Below are 15,471 nucleotides of genomic sequence, written 5' to 3' on the forward strand. Positions count from 1 at the left end.
TTTAAATTAACACTTCCCGTGTCTGTGAAAGCAAAATAAACCAATGACAAACACGGAGAATAAGCGGTCTCACATTTTATGAAGGAGCATTAAAGTGGGCGGGTTCAATTTATGCTGAGAGCGGAAATTCCCGCCGTTGAGGGGCGGGGTTGGTGTGGGGTTGGGGGTGTGGGAGAGGCAGAGGAGATCTCGCCTCCTTTATAGACATGACCCTGAGCAGCAGTAACCCAGTACCGAGCGAGCCGGTCACTGCACCATGTTCCGGGTAATTGTGGCGCTACTTTTGTCCTGTGCGTATTTAAGTGTCTTTACTGAAGTTTACTTAGTTGCCAGTCCTTCATTCATCATCGTTTAAAACGTAACTTTGTTAATTTTATTTTCCCAGATGTGCGTTTGGCTGAGTCTATAACACAGTCACCGATATCGTATGTAACCAAGCTCGGTAAAAGTGCCAGGTTTAAATGTACCGTAGACAGCGGCAGCACCACGGTCCATTGGTACCAGCGCCGGGAAGGTCAGGCGCCCTCCAGAATACTTTATTATGACAGCAGCGTCGTACGGGATCCGGAATTCGGCAGCAGGTTTAAAGCGGATAAGAGGAACACTTTGTGCACTTTGATCATCAATAACATCGAGAAGGAAGACGCTGCCACATATTACTGCGCCTATTGGGACAGCACAGTGTTCAACAGAGACTGAAAGCCTTTACAAATACACGGCGCTTCAGCTCGGTCTACACTCAGCTCCCACACCAACAACACCAGCTTGCATTTATAAAGCGCCTTTAACGTAGGAAATCGTCCCGCCTAGTCTCGGGAGATGCATTGTAAAACAAAATTTAACATGAGGCTAAGTGTCTGTTGGCGGATGTGTATTTGAGATGTGCCCTTTGTTTTGAATTCGGAGGCGCCTTCCTGGGTGTGACATGAGTTAGCATGGAAATGCAAATTGAGTTCTGGCTTCGGAGAGACAGAGAAAGAAGATTCCATTTTCATATATTCTTAGTTAGGATAAAAGAACATTGAGTTAATTGAACAAACACGCTCAAATGCAGAGATAATGGGAACTGCATTAGAACTTCATTAGAAAGACGGAGATTGACGGGTATGGACAGGGTGGATAGCAAAAAGCTTTTTCCCAGAGTGGGGGACTCAATTACTAGGGGTCATGAGTTCAAAGTGAGGGAAGGAAAGTTTAAGGGAGATATGCGTGGAAAGTTCTTTACACAGAGGGTGGTGGGCGCCTGGAACGCGTTGCCAGCGGAGTTGGTAGACGCAGACACGTTAGCGTCTTTTAAGGTATATTTGGACAGGTACACGGATGGGCAGGAAGCAAATGGACACAGACCGTTAGAAAATAGATGACAGGTTAGACAGAGGATCTTGATGGGCGCAGGCTTGGAGGGCCGAAGGGCCTGTTCCTGTGCTGTAGGTTTCTTTGTTTCTTTGCAGCGTAACAAACTGTGGAGCTGGATGAACACAGCAGGCCCAGCAGCATCTTAGGAGCACAAAAGCTAACGTTTCAGGCCTAGACCCTTCTTCAGAAAAGCGGGATGGGGAGAGCGTTCTGAAATAAATAGGGAGAGAGGGGGAGTTAAACCGAAAATGGATGGAGGAGAAGATCGGTGGAGAGGAGAGTATAGGTGGGGAGGTAGGGAGGGGATAGATCAGTCCGGGGAGAACGGACAGGTCAAGGGGGCGGGATGAGGCTAGTAGGTAGGAAATGTAGGTGTGGCTTGAGGTGGGAGAAGGGGATAGGTGAGAGGAAGAACAGGTTGGGGAGGCGTGGACGAGCTGGGCTGGTTTTGGATGCAGTGGGAGGAAGGGCGATTCTGAAGCTGGTGAAATCCACATTGATACAATTGGGCTGCAGGGTTCCCAAGCGGAATATGAGTTGCTGTTCGTGCAACCCCTCCTGCAGGGCCACAATGATGCCACCCGAAAGTTACAGGAACAGCAACTCATATTCCACTTGGGAACCCTGCAGCCCAATGGTATCAATGTGGATTTCACCAGCTTCAGAATCGCCCTTTCTCCCACTGCATACCAAAACCAGCCCAGCTCGTCCACGCCTCCCTAACCTGTTCTTCCTCTCACCTATCCCCTTCTCACACCTCAAGCCGCACCTCCATTTCCTACCTACTAACCTCATCCCGCCCCCTTGACCTGTCCGTCCTCCCCGGACTGACCTATCCCCTCCCTACCTCCCCACCTATATCTCCTCTCCACCTATCTTCTCCTCTATCCATCTTCGGTCCGCCTCCCCCTCTCTCCCCATTTATTTCAGAATCGTCTCCCCATCCCCCTTTTCTGATGAAGGGTCTCGGCCCGAAACGTCAGCTTTTGTGCTTCTAAGATGCTGCTTCGCCTGCTGTGTTCATCCAGCTGCACACTTTCTTACCACGCTCAAATGCAGCACCGTTTCAGTGAAAATGCAAAGTGGCCGAACCAGCATTAATCCTGAAGCCTGAGTTGGAAATGAAATGTGACAATGACCCGGTACCACACTAGGAAAGTCAAAGCAATCGGGATCAGTCAAGGACATGAATGTAGCACGGGCTTCACAGAGGAAATGGGATGGCACCTGGAAGATCGGGAGTAGGGACCATGGTTGGCCACTTTTGGAATGTGCAACAAATAATGTTGCTGTGGAAAACAGGCTATTCCTGATTGGGAGTAATGTACTATCCACGTGATAAGCAATGTATAAACATCCTCAACGAGTTGGATTATTAACTCGGAATGTTTTGCTGGAGCAGTCTTACCCAATATTGGCTCAATAAAGGACCGTTGACTTGTATCGGGCGGCTCCTGATATTATTTATGCAAAAGCCTCCCACAGCAGTATAAAAAAAACAGATACACATTCTGGCAAAATCCCATTCATTCACAAATTAAAGTGTTGTTATGAAGAAAGAGTTAATAATCTTGGCTTGCGTTCTCTTCAATTTAGATAATAAAGAACTAATCTAATTGAGCTACTTGAAATGAGAAAGGACCAGAAGAGGATAGATAAGAATCAATAAATTTCTCCAGTGGGAAGAGTCCGGAAAGAACAGGAAGGGTTACCAGGACCCGAAACGTTAACTCTGTTTTTTGCCTTCACAAATGCTGCCAGACTTGCTGAAATTTTCCAGCGTTACAAGGTGTAGAGCTGGATAAACACAGCAGGCCAAGCAGCATCACAGGAGCAGGAAAGCCGACGTTTCGGGCTTACACCCTTCTTCAGAAATGGAGGAGGGGAGGGGGGAATCTGAAATAAATAGGGAGAGGGGTGGCGGATAGAAGATGGATGGAGGAGAAGATTGGTGGAGAGGAGACAGACCGGTCAAAGAGGCGGGGGTGGAGCCAGTAAAAGTGAGTGTAGGTGGGTGGTCGGGAGGTGATAGGTCAGTCCAGGGAAGACGGACAGGTCAAGCGGGCGGGATGAAGTTAGTAGGTAGGAGATGGGGCTGAGGCTTGAGGTGGGAGGAGGGAATAGGTGGGAGGAAGGACAGGTTAGGGAGGCAGGGACGAGGTGGGTTGGTTTTGGGATGCGGTAGTGGGAGGGGAGATTTTGAAGCTTGTTAAGTCCACATTGACACCGAGATAACAAGGCGTCGAGCTGGATGAACACAGCAGGCCAAGGAACATCATAGGAGCAGGAAGTCTAACGTTTCGGGCCTCGACGCTTCCTCGGAAATGGTGCCTTGGGCTGCAGGGTTCCCAAGCGGAATATGAGTTGCTGTTCCTGCAACCTTCGGATAGCATCATTGTGGCACTGCAGGAGGCCCAGGCTGGACATGTCGTCTGAGGAATGGGAGGGGGAGTTGAAATGGTTCGCGACTGGGAGGGGCAGTTGTTTATTGCGAGCCAAGTGCAGGTGTTCTGCAAATTCCGCTTGGTTTCCCCGATGTAGAGGAGGCCACAACGGGAACAGTGGATGCAGTATACCACATTGGCAGATGTGCAGGTGAACCTCTGCTTGATGTGGAAAGTCTTCCTGCGGCCTGGGATGGGAGTGAGGGGAGAGGTGTGGGGCAGCTGTAGCACTTCCCGGTGTGGTGCCGGGTGTGGTGGGTTAGGGTTAGGAGGGGAGTGTGGAGAGTACAAGGACATCACGGAGAGTGCGGTCCCTCCGGAAGGCAGATATGGGTGGGGAGGGAAAAATGTCTTCGGTGGTGGGGTCGGATTGTTTATGATTCTGCCGTTTTCACCTTCTCTGGATGCAAATTTTGTTTCTGGGAGACTGCACATGCTGGGAGCTAGAGTAGATAACTGTGGATGCGGAAAAGCACAGCAGATCGGACAGCATCCGAGTAGCAGTTGAGACAGAAGATGGATGGGTTGGGGGTGGAGAGATTTTGAAACTGGTGATGCAGGTGGGAGTTATTGTGGTTTGTCAGTGGGAACGGTGAATGGATAGGAGGGTGGGAAATTGCACAGGTTGGGCGAGGAGATATTTTAAAGCTGGTGAAGTCTACATTCATGCCATTTGGCTGTAGGCTCCTAAGTCAAAATACCAGGTGTTGTTCCACCTGTTTGCATTTGGCCTCACTCTGACGGTGGGGGAGGCCAAGAATGGATAGATCACCGGGTTTTGGGCGGGAGAGTTAAAGTGGACGGCAACTGGAAGGTCAGATTGGATAGTACGTGCAGAGCGAAACCTATTGGGATCCTGCACTTGGTCTCTCCGATATAGTGGAGACCACACCGGGAACAAAGGATACAGTCGATGAGGTTAGATGAAGTGAAGATGAATCTCTGCTGAATCTGCAAGGATTATTTGGGGCCTCCAACAGATGTGAGAGGGGAGGTTTGGGGCAGGTGTATCACCTCCTGTGGTTGCGAGGAAAGGCACTGGATGTGGTCCGGGTTCGGTGCGGAGTGTGGAGCTAACAAGGGAGGCGGGGTGTAAAAGGTTCTTGGGGAAAGCAGACAGGGGTGGAGAGAGAACATTTTGGTGGTGAGTTCAGATTGTCGATGGCACAAATGTCAGCGGAGGATGCGTTGTGTTGGAAAGCTGGTGGGATGGTATGTGCTTTTGTTACTCTTCACTTCCCATCACCACCACTGTTCCCTTTGCATCTCCATCCCTTGCGATAATTAACTCTCCTGTCCTCCACCTGTGACAGATTCCCCTTTTAATGAAACCTCCCCATTCCCTGCATCCCTCCTATTTACGGGATTGGCACTGTCAGCATCACAACTTATTCAAGCTTAGGGTTCTGAAACGTTAACTCTGATTTTCTCTCTACAGTTACTGCTTCAGTATTTCCAACATTTTCTGTTTATATTGCAAAGAACAAACTTGGAGGGCAGGAGGCGGGCTTGAAACCCTGATCAATATCTCACTGATTGGTTTGAAGGAAGTGAATCGTTTCCTTTTAGTCTCTAACCAGCAGCTGGAGAGAACAGTTGAAGATTGAGCGAACATGTCGCTGTACTGCTGGCTCATTGCGGTAACCGCTTTGCCCTGTATGTGTTTCTGACGCTATTATTCAGATCCCGCTGTTCGTTCACATCCATCACATCGTTCCTTTGTAACCCTGTATATTCTTTCCTCAGGCGGATATTTTGCACAAACACTGAAACAGATTGTCCCATCCATTACCAAAAATGTGGGTAAAACCGCTAGATTCAAATGCGAAGTCGAAGGTGCAACTATCAGTGATAGTTATCCCCTTCACTGGTACCAGCAAAAGCCGGGCCAGGCACCCACCCGAATCCTCTATTATGGAGCAGGCACAACGCAGGATCCGGGATTTGGTGAACGGTTCAAAGCCGGGAAATCTAACAACAAAGTATTCTACCTCACAATCGACAAACTAGAGCCAGAGGACACCGCCACCTATTACTGTGCGTACTGGATAGATACACAGTGCAACACATCAATACAAAGTTTGTACAAAAATACTGAACGATTTGAAGCGAAACATTTCGAGGAATTCACAGACTCCTCCCCTATTTGGGTAAAGTAGCGACGTCACCACAGCTGGATCTGTGTCCGAGCTTCCTCCGTCTGAATTCGTGACATGGAGAGTGATGTGAAGCCGGCCAGGTCTGGGCTGTTTTGATCCACGTGCTTTTGTTTTCTTTTCCAATCATTTGTGGGGTGTGGGCATCGCTGGCTGGGCCAGCATTTCCTGCCCATCCCTAGTTGCCCTTAAGAAGGTGGTGGTGAACTGCCTTCTTGAGCCGCTGCAGTCCTCCTGCTGTGGCTTGACCCACAATACTATTAGGGAGGGAATTCCAGGATTTTGACCCAGCGACAGTGAAGGAATGGCAACATTTGTCAAAGTCGGGATAGTGATTGGCTTGGAGGAGAATTTTGAGATGGTAGTGTTCTCATATGTCTGCTGGTACTATCCTTATAGCTGGAAGTGGTCATGGGTTTGGAAGGTGCGGTCTGAGGATCTTTGGTGAATTTCTGCAGTGCATCTTGCAGATAGTACACACTGCTGCTGCTGAGCATCGGTGGTGGAGGAAGTGGATGCTTGTGGACGTTGTGCCAATCAAGTAAACTGCTTTGTCCTGGATGGTGTCGAGCTTCTGGGCTGCTCTTGTCGCCACCGTGTTAATGTGGTGAGTCCAGTTAAGTCTCTGGTCAATGATAACACTCAGGATGTCGATAGTGGGGATTCAGTGATGGTGACACCATTGGATGTCAATGGTAGATTGTCTCTTATTTGTGATGGTCATACACTAGCAGTTTGTAGCGTGAATGTCGCTGGCCACTTGTCAGCCTAAGCCTGGATATTGTCCAGATCTTGTTGCATTTGAACATGGACTGCTTCAGTACCTGAGGAAACATGAATAATGCTGAACATCGTGCAATCACTGGCAAACATCCCCACTCTGACTTTATGACGGAGGGAATGTCATTAATGAAGCAGCTGAAGATAATTTATCCTGGGACACTATCCTGAATAACTCCTGCAGAGATGCCCTGGAGCTGAGATGATTGACCTCCAACGACCATGACCGTTTTCTTATGTTCCTGGTATGTCTCCAACCAGCAGAGTATTTGCCCCGATACCCATTGATTCCAGTTTTTCTCGGGTTCCTTGATGTCACACAGTCAATTGCAGCCTTGATGTCAAGGTATGTTACTCCCACCCACTTCTGGAATTCAACTCTTTTGTCCATGTTTGAACCAAGGCTGCGATGAGGTCAGGAGCTGAGTGAACTTGGCTGAGCTCAAACTGCGCAGCATTGAGCAGGTTATTTCTGAGCAGGCGCTGCTTGAAAGCACTGTTGATGACACCTTCCATCACTTTCTTGATGATTGGGAGTAAACTGATTGGACGGTAATTGGCCAGGTTGGACTTGTCCTGCGTTTTGTGTACTAATCGTTCTTGGGCAAATTTCCACATTGTCGGGTAGATGCCAGTGTTGTAACAGTCCTGGAACAGCTTGGCATCTCTTAGCTCTGTCTATCACTTGCTGCTTTCACTGTTTAGCTTGCAAGTAATCCTGCTGGTTGGCTTCACCAAGTTGATACCTCATCTTCAGGTATGCCTGGTGCTTCTCCTGGCAAGCCCTCCTGCACTCTCCATTGATCCCTTGGCTTGATGGTAATGGTTGAGTGGGGGGGATATGCTGGACCATGAGGTTACAGATTTTGCTGGATTACAGTTCTGCTGCTGTTTTTGGCCCACAGCGCCTCAGAGATGCCCACTCTTGAGTTGCTACATCTGTGCAAAGTCTGTCCCATTTAGTATGGTGATAGTGCCACACAACACGATGGAGATTATTCTCAATGTGAAGGCGGGATTTCCTCTCCACAAAGACTGCATAATGGTCACCCTTACCAGTACTATCATGGGCAGATGCAACTGCAGTTGGCAGATTGGTAAGGATGAGTTAAGCATTTTGTTTTTTTCCCCCTCTTGTTAGTTCCCTAACCATCTGCTGCAGACTCAGTCCAGCAGTTATGTCCTTTAGGACCTGATCAGTTTGATCAGTAGTACTGCTGCTGAGCAGATTTGATGGTGGACATTGAAATACCCCATTCAGAGTACATTTTGTGCCGTTGCCACCCTCAGTGCTTCCTCTAAGTGTTGTTCAACATTGAGGAGAACTGATTCATCTGCTGAGTGGGGGTTGTATGTGATAATCAGCAGAAGGTTTCCTTGTCCAAGTTTAAACTGAAGCCGTGAGATTTCATGGGGTCCAGAGTCAATGTTGAGGACTCCAAGAGCAATACCCTCCTGACTGTGTACCACTGTGCCGCCCCCTCTGCTGGGTCTGTCCTGCCAGGGAGATAGGACATATCCAGGGATGATGATAGTGGTGTCTGGGACAAAGTCTGTGAGGTATGATTCTGTGATGACTATGTCAGGCTGTTGCTTAACAAGTCTGTAAAACAGCTGTCCCAATTTTGGCACTAGCCCCCAGATGGTAGTGAGGAGGATTTTGCGGGTTTGACATGGCTGTTTCTGCTGTTGTCTTTTCTGATGCCTATATCGATGCCAGATGATGGATATAGTTTCATTTCTTTGAGATTTTGTAACGATTGGTACAAATGAATGGCTTGCTTGGCCTGCCTGGCCATTTCAGAGGGCAATTAAGAGTCAACTACATTGGGCCTGGAATCACGTGGAGGCTAGACCAGGTGAGGGTGGCAGATTTCCTTCCCTAAGTGACATTAGTGAACCGGATGGGTTTTTCTGACTATTGGCAATGATTTCATGGTGATCAGTAGATTCTTAATTCCAGACTTCTTCGAAATTATTGAATTAAAATTCCACGATCTGCAGTGGTGAGATTTGAACACATATCCCCCAGATCTTTTGCTGTGTCTCTGGATTAACGGTCCAGCAATAATACCACTTGGCCATCACCCAGCCTATTTTTAATCCTGCAGTTAGTGCACCAAGGGCTGGCTCACTGTAGCGTTTGTGGTTTTTGCACGGTAGGACCCGCACTGCCGATGTTGTGGTGATATTTTCCCTGGGCAAGAGAGTGGAGTTATACTGTAAGGTTCTTCCTTCAGTCTATCGAATTTCAGGGCGTGGACATACGTACGAGCAGGTGGAGCAGTGTAAATCAGCCAAAAATCAATGGTGAATTTGTTATGGGCGAAGGGGTGGGGAGGAGGTGGATCGGGGAATCTTGAATGTGTTAGGCAGCTGTGGTCCCATTGCAACAGTAAAGGGGCTTCAACACGTAACTTCTCATCAGCCAACATCTCAGTGTAACAAAATAATGTTTCTGTTTTATTTGGAGTATGTTGTGATCTGGGATGTTCTGCTTGACAGAATGGTGGAGACAGATCCAGTAGTTAATTTCGAAAACAAACTGGACAAAAATTTGAAATTATACAAGGCATTGGAGAGAACACGGCTGGAATATGGTGTTCTTGCTGTAGAGGGAGTATAAAGTTCAAACAGTACTAGAGAGGTGCACGAAACATGTTCCTGATGGTGGGGGAGTCTAGAACAAGTAGTCACATTTTAAAATTAAGATCAGATACGGATCTTTTAGGACAGAGATGTGGAGAAACTTCTCCAGCCAGAATGCCGAATTGATACCTGCAGAATGTGTTTGAGGCCACAAACATTGAATGTTTACAAGAAGGAAGTAGATGTAGCTCTCGTTGCGAAAAGGAACAAGGCATGTGGAGTTGTTGGGGGGAGGGTAGATAGGGAGGACGGGATTAAAGTATTAAGATCCATGATCAGCCAATATCATATTACATGGCGGGGTGGAATGGCCTACTCTTACTCCTTTCTTCAGGGATACAGGAACAAGACAATACAACTGATTAGACAACACTTTCAGAGAAACAGAACCGCTAAAACGGTAGGCTGATCAGTGTCGCCGTTACTGGAAAATTCCACGATACCGTCATGTGTAGCTCAGGCCAACAGTTCCTCGAATCCAATTTACCGCGTTCAGCGCATTTGTAGCACCCTCTGCACATTGAAATATCAAAAACCCTTGATAATTGGCTCTCTGGATGGGAAAGCTGAGTGGTTAAATTAGCTGCTATTGCTGATATGATCTGCTCGCCCCTACCAATCGATGAAGTCATATTCACTGCGTTTTCAGATGACACCCAGAAACACGATTTTCCTGTCGGGATTGTACAAAGACACAGCATCCTGTTGACATTGAAAGAAAATGCAAATCTTTAGCACAGTTTCCAATTTAGGAACGCCTCAAAACACTTTGCAGCCCTTGAACTGCTGTGTGAAAAGAGGACTGTCAGTGATATTAGTAGCTACTGACTATTAATCCAGACACCTCAGGTAATGCAAGATAACAAAGTGTGTAGCTGGATGAACACAGCAGGCCAAGCAGCATCTCAGGGGCACAAAAGCTGACGTTTCAGGCCTAGACCCTTCATCAGACCCTCTCTGATGAAGGGTCTAGGCCCGAAACGTCAGCTTTTGTGCTCCTGAGATGCTGCTTGGCCTGCTGTGTTCATCCAGCTACACACTTTGTTATCTTGGATTCTCCAGGATCTGCCGTTCCCATTACCCCAGGTAATGTCTTGGGAACCAAGGTTCAAATGGTGGAATTTGAATTCAACAAATATCTGGGATTAAGTGTCTGATGATGACCTGAAACCATTGCCAATTGTTGGGCAAAACACATCTGGTTCACTTAACACCGTTCAGGGAAAGAAATCAGGGTCTGGCCTACACATGACTCCAAGCCCACAGCATTGCAGCTGATTCTTAACTGCCCTCTGGGCAACTAGCGATCGTCAATAAATACTGGCCTGGTCAGTAACGTCCAGTCCCGTAAATGAATGAAAACAAAGAACAATTTTGGGAACTGCTGGAATTAGGAAAACTGGCAGCCAATTTGCGTTCAATAAGCTTCCAAAAACAGCAATGTGAGAAATATCCAGACAATCTGTTTAATGACGTTGTTTGGGGGATAAGTATTGCAACAGCTACTTGACTTGTAGATATTTTTTGTTTGCAGGTGAACATTTTGCCGAGGTCTTGCATCAGTTTCCAATATCGGTCACTAGGCCCAAGGCTACAACGATCAAAATGCAATATGTGGCACAAAACACAGAAACCATCCATTGGTACCAGAGCCGACCCAGCAGGCGCCGAGGAGATTAATCTATTTCAGCAAAAACAGAGCTGTATTGGACTCGGGAATCCCCTCCAAGTTCTCAGCTGAGAAAAGTGTCTCTTCATTCTTCCTTGTAATTGATAACATTGAACAGTCCAATGATGCCATCTATTACTGTGCCTATTGGATCCTCACAGTGAGAAACAACCATAAGAAGCTCATTACAAAAACCCCAACGCAGCCGCACAAGTTTCCAGGCCACAAGTGGAGTCTTTTTACTGAAATTCCAAATCGCAAAATCAAATTCAGAATTAACTTCAATGTCAATATTTAGAGCCGAGACAAATATAACTGGGGATGGTAAGAACTGCTGATGCTGGAGTCAGAGATAACACAGTGTGTAGCTGGAGGAACACAGCAGGCCAGGCAGTATCTCAGCAGCAGGAATGTTGACATTTCGGTTCGGGACCCTTCCTCAGGTTAACTTCCCTGCTCCTCTGATGCTGCCTGGCCTGCTGCTCTCCTCCAGCTCCAAAAATATAACGGGGTTTTTGAATTCAAAGACTGGTGTGGAAAAGGGAACAGAGCAATTTCGTTCAGGGAATCAATCTCTCTAACGCCTCGTTAGGGTGACACATCTTGAGGAAACCATTTCAGTTATTTGATCTATTGAAATCCGCTTAGCTCAGTTGACTTTTCTTACTTACGCGGTACACGAATCTGTGAATCCTTGCATCAGAGATAAGGGGAACTGCAGATGCTGGAGAATCCGAGATAACAAAGTGTGGAGCGGGATGAACACAGCAGGCCAAGCAGCATCTTAGGAGCACAAAAGCTGACGTTTCGGGCCTAGACTGTGTTCATCCAGACCACACTTTGTTATCTGCGAATCTTTGCGACCACTGACCTTTTGGTTTTTGTCGTGTATTTAAATGACAGACAATAGTTGTTTTGTTTCTCTTTTCAACATGTCAATTGTTCTGAATCACTTTGTGCAAATTCTTAAGTGGGAATAAAATTAAATGTCTATATATGATGGATGTTCAGCGCTAATTATTCATTAATTGATGCATCGTTAAGCAGATCTTCCCTGCTGTATTAACAAATCACTTTTTTGGTGGTAGCTTCGCCCTAGGTATCATTTCCAACCCATCTCTACGCAAGAGGTTGCTTCTGTTCCTTCGTCTGAATTTACCACTGCACCTTAAGTCTCTTTGAGAAGCAATGGCAACACATCACGAACAAATTCTTGATTTCCTCGATTTTGGAGGAGGCGTTATTTCCATTATTTCCGCCTGATGTCGACAGAATCAACTTTCTGAGTATTAATTCCAGTAGCTTGCAATCAAATAAACAGGCACCGCAAAAAATTGATATTATTTCTAAATTCCAACCTGCTTTATAAGGAAAACGTGGTCGACGGTTGATCAATGGCATGTTATCTTCGTTGATTCCTCAAGTGCATAATTAAGAAGCAGCGCCTTACAGACTCATTACAAACAGTTCACATGTAAATCTCCGAAAAGAGTTACGTTCCCATGTGCCTTTCCGGAATCCAAAGCAAAATCGGGTGTGTTCACACCGTCCGATAATGTTCCTCCAGGGTTTGAGGCACGTTGCTTTCCTGTGGTTTCTGGAGTTTAGGGTGACGCGTGGCCGTGCCAGTGGGAACAGTGCTCCCAATCACCATGTGGGGGTTTGTGGTGGAGAGTAGCAACATGAAGCCAAAATTCCCTTCAATACTGCACCCTGGTGCGTAGGAAGTTGAGGGGTGACATTACACAAATTATTAAAATCATCGGGCCGTTCAGAGAAAATACGTCTCCTTTCCCCAGCGAGGAGGATTCCAAGACTAGAGGGACTAGAAGACGAGAGGTGACAGGAAAAATGGTGATTGGGAGCACTGTTCCCACTGGCACGGCCACGCGTCAGACTAAACTCCATAAAAGTCATGAGAGGCATTGTTTTAAAACACAGAGTGTGGTCCGTGTGTGGAATGAACTTCCAGAGGAAGTGGTGAATGCGGGTGCAGTTACAACGTTTGAAAGATATTTCGATAAGTACATGATTAAGAAAAGTTCGGAGGGATATGGGCCAAGTACAGGTAAGTGGGACTAGTTTTAATCTGGTATTATGTTCGGCATGAACTGGTTAAGCCGAAGGGTCTGTTTCTGTGCTGAATGATTGTATGACTGATTTTTATTCGCATTTCATTTTGTACAGGCTGTTTACTTAACCACGTACCGGTGGGGTTACGTGGAGTCTGCGGCTACTGAGTGTCTGCTGTGATGTTCAGTTTATTGCATCGGTCATTTGGTAAATCAGCAATGAACATGTTATGTACTTGACAAGAGATCAGAATAACCAGGACCTAGAGTAGACAATCCAGCTCCTTGAGCCTACTCCGCGATTTAATATGGTAATGACTCATCTCATCTCGTCCTCAAATCCACTTTCCTGTCCGATCCCCATAATCCTTTAACGTAGTACTAATTTCATATCTCTGTGTCCGACTTAGAAATATATTTAGTGTCCTGGCGTCCAAGCACTCTGGGGTGGTGATTTCCAACAGCCTTTGAGAAAAACAATTCCTCCTCCTTCAGTTCCGCTCTGTGTTATGTCTGACCTCAACATCTGCAGTTCTTACTATCTACTCTGCATTTCTATTTGAAACCTGCCACCCACTAATCTAAATCCGTGATTTAATTAAACTGCAATCTCCACTGCACCCCCCTCCCAACCCTGTCCTTCTAAAGTCTAGAGAAGATAGATCCTGACTGCTCAATCTGTCCTCATAAAACAAACGTTTCAATTCTGGAATTAGTCTTATGAACCTTCTCTGAATTGCCTCCAACACAATTATATCATTCCTGAAGCCAGGGTATTAAATCTGTGGATACAATCTCACCAATGGCTTTGTACAACTGCAACAACAACTGATTTTATGCTCCATTGTTTTAAGAATAAATGGGAAACATTACTTGTCTTTCTTATTACACGTGCACTCGAACATTCAGATCCCATTCCACTGACGAATTTTGATGTTTCTCTCCATTCAGATAATAAGTTGCCTTTTTATTCTTCTAACCAAGATGAATAACCTCACGTTTATCCATGTTTAGCTCCACATGTAGAATTTTTGTTGATTCCATTCAGTTTACTATATTTAGTGTTATCCCAAACTTCTCTTATTAACTGTGAAGGAGAATACAGATGCTGCCAGACCTGCTGTGCTTTTCCAGCAACTTTGTTTTTGTTCTTCATTTCCAGCATCTGCAGTTCTTTCGGTTTTTATTTTCTCTTATTAACTGCCTACCACATCTCTATATAGTCTGTCTCATTCAATCATAAGCTGACTCTCCCACTTGCTGGGATGTCCCAGCATATAGCATATCCCTGGCAGCAACACCACCTTGAAAACACAGCCGTGCATCCGGTCAAGTGTGGTAGTCCAGAGTTGCCCTTAACCATAATTGCAGTGACACAGCAGATAGAAACCAATGTTTCGTTCACGGCATATAGGTGGTATGGGTGACATTTCCATCGGCACATTCCTGTACATGTGGTTGCTAAGTGACAGCCCCACATATCTCGCTGATTCCTAGCTACATACCATCTTTAAAACCTCTCTAAATCAATGGCGTGCTTTCCTGAATGCCCGTTGTAACCTTGAGTCATATCAAAGATCAATATAGGAGATAATGACAGAGGAAGGAAAAAGTTAGGAGCCTGAGAATGAGAGAGATAACGACAGTAAGAGCTGCACATCTGGTCGAAAGAATCGGCGGTACTTTCATCATATAAATTAGTTTGAAAAGCCAAGAATGATGTTGAAGAAGGAATCCTAGCTTTGGCAATAAAATGTTTGATCTGAACAGTCAAAAGAATGATTTCGGGTCAAAGGAGTTTATGGGCAAGTTCTAAGCAACTCCGGTCAGACTACATCGAATAAATTTACCATCTCATGTCACCCAGACAAGGTATACTGGAGTCAGTGACAAGAGGTGTCACAAGATTGCTTTCGGCTGTTAGCGGTTTGAGCTACGCATAAAAATTGAGGGTATTTTCGGTTCTAGGTTCAGGCAGGGTTTGCAGTGGGACAAAGAAATCTTCTCCACATGTCCAAAATTGTTATTAGAAAAGGAGTGGTAGATCTGAGGGTTCTTGTGGTGTAGTGGCAGTGCCCCTATCTCTGTACTTAGAGGTTAAGGTTCAGGTCCCATCGACTCCAGAGTGAATGATAACAGCTCTGGACAAGTTGATGAGATGCTGTTTTCAATTAAATTGCTGGAATGGGGCAAGAAAACGCTAGAAAACCTGTAAGAGAGAAACGTCTCGGGTAAAAGTAGAAAGTAACTTGCACAGCGAATGATCATCTCTTGCAATGGAGTACAGCGCAACATGGTTGAGGTGACGGACAGATTTTAGTGAAATTGTCAATAACAAGATGAAT

At 46.1% G+C, this 15,471-nt stretch overlaps 2 gene segments (V, D, J or C); both read left to right on the forward strand.

The window, feature by feature from the left end:
• Positions 1-226: 226 nt before the first annotated feature.
• On the forward strand, positions 227-699 carry LOC132209605 (Ig kappa chain V-VI region NQ5-61.1.2-like). The segment is given in 2 exon segments: positions 227-290; positions 386-699. Coding segments are annotated over 2 exon segments (348 nt in total).
• A 4,696-nt stretch (positions 700-5,395) lies between these two features.
• Positions 5,396-11,065, forward strand: LOC132209606 (immunoglobulin lambda variable 8-61-like). The segment is given in 4 exon segments: positions 5,396-5,456; positions 5,547-5,950; positions 7,442-7,493; positions 10,920-11,065. Coding segments are annotated over 4 exon segments (645 nt in total).
• Positions 11,066-15,471: the final 4,406 nt, after the last annotated feature.

This window comes from Stegostoma tigrinum, chromosome 5, assembly GCF_030684315.1.
Source record: "Stegostoma tigrinum isolate sSteTig4 chromosome 5, sSteTig4.hap1, whole genome shotgun sequence".
In the NCBI taxonomy this organism is placed as follows: Eukaryota; Metazoa; Chordata; class Chondrichthyes; order Orectolobiformes; family Stegostomatidae; genus Stegostoma; species Stegostoma tigrinum.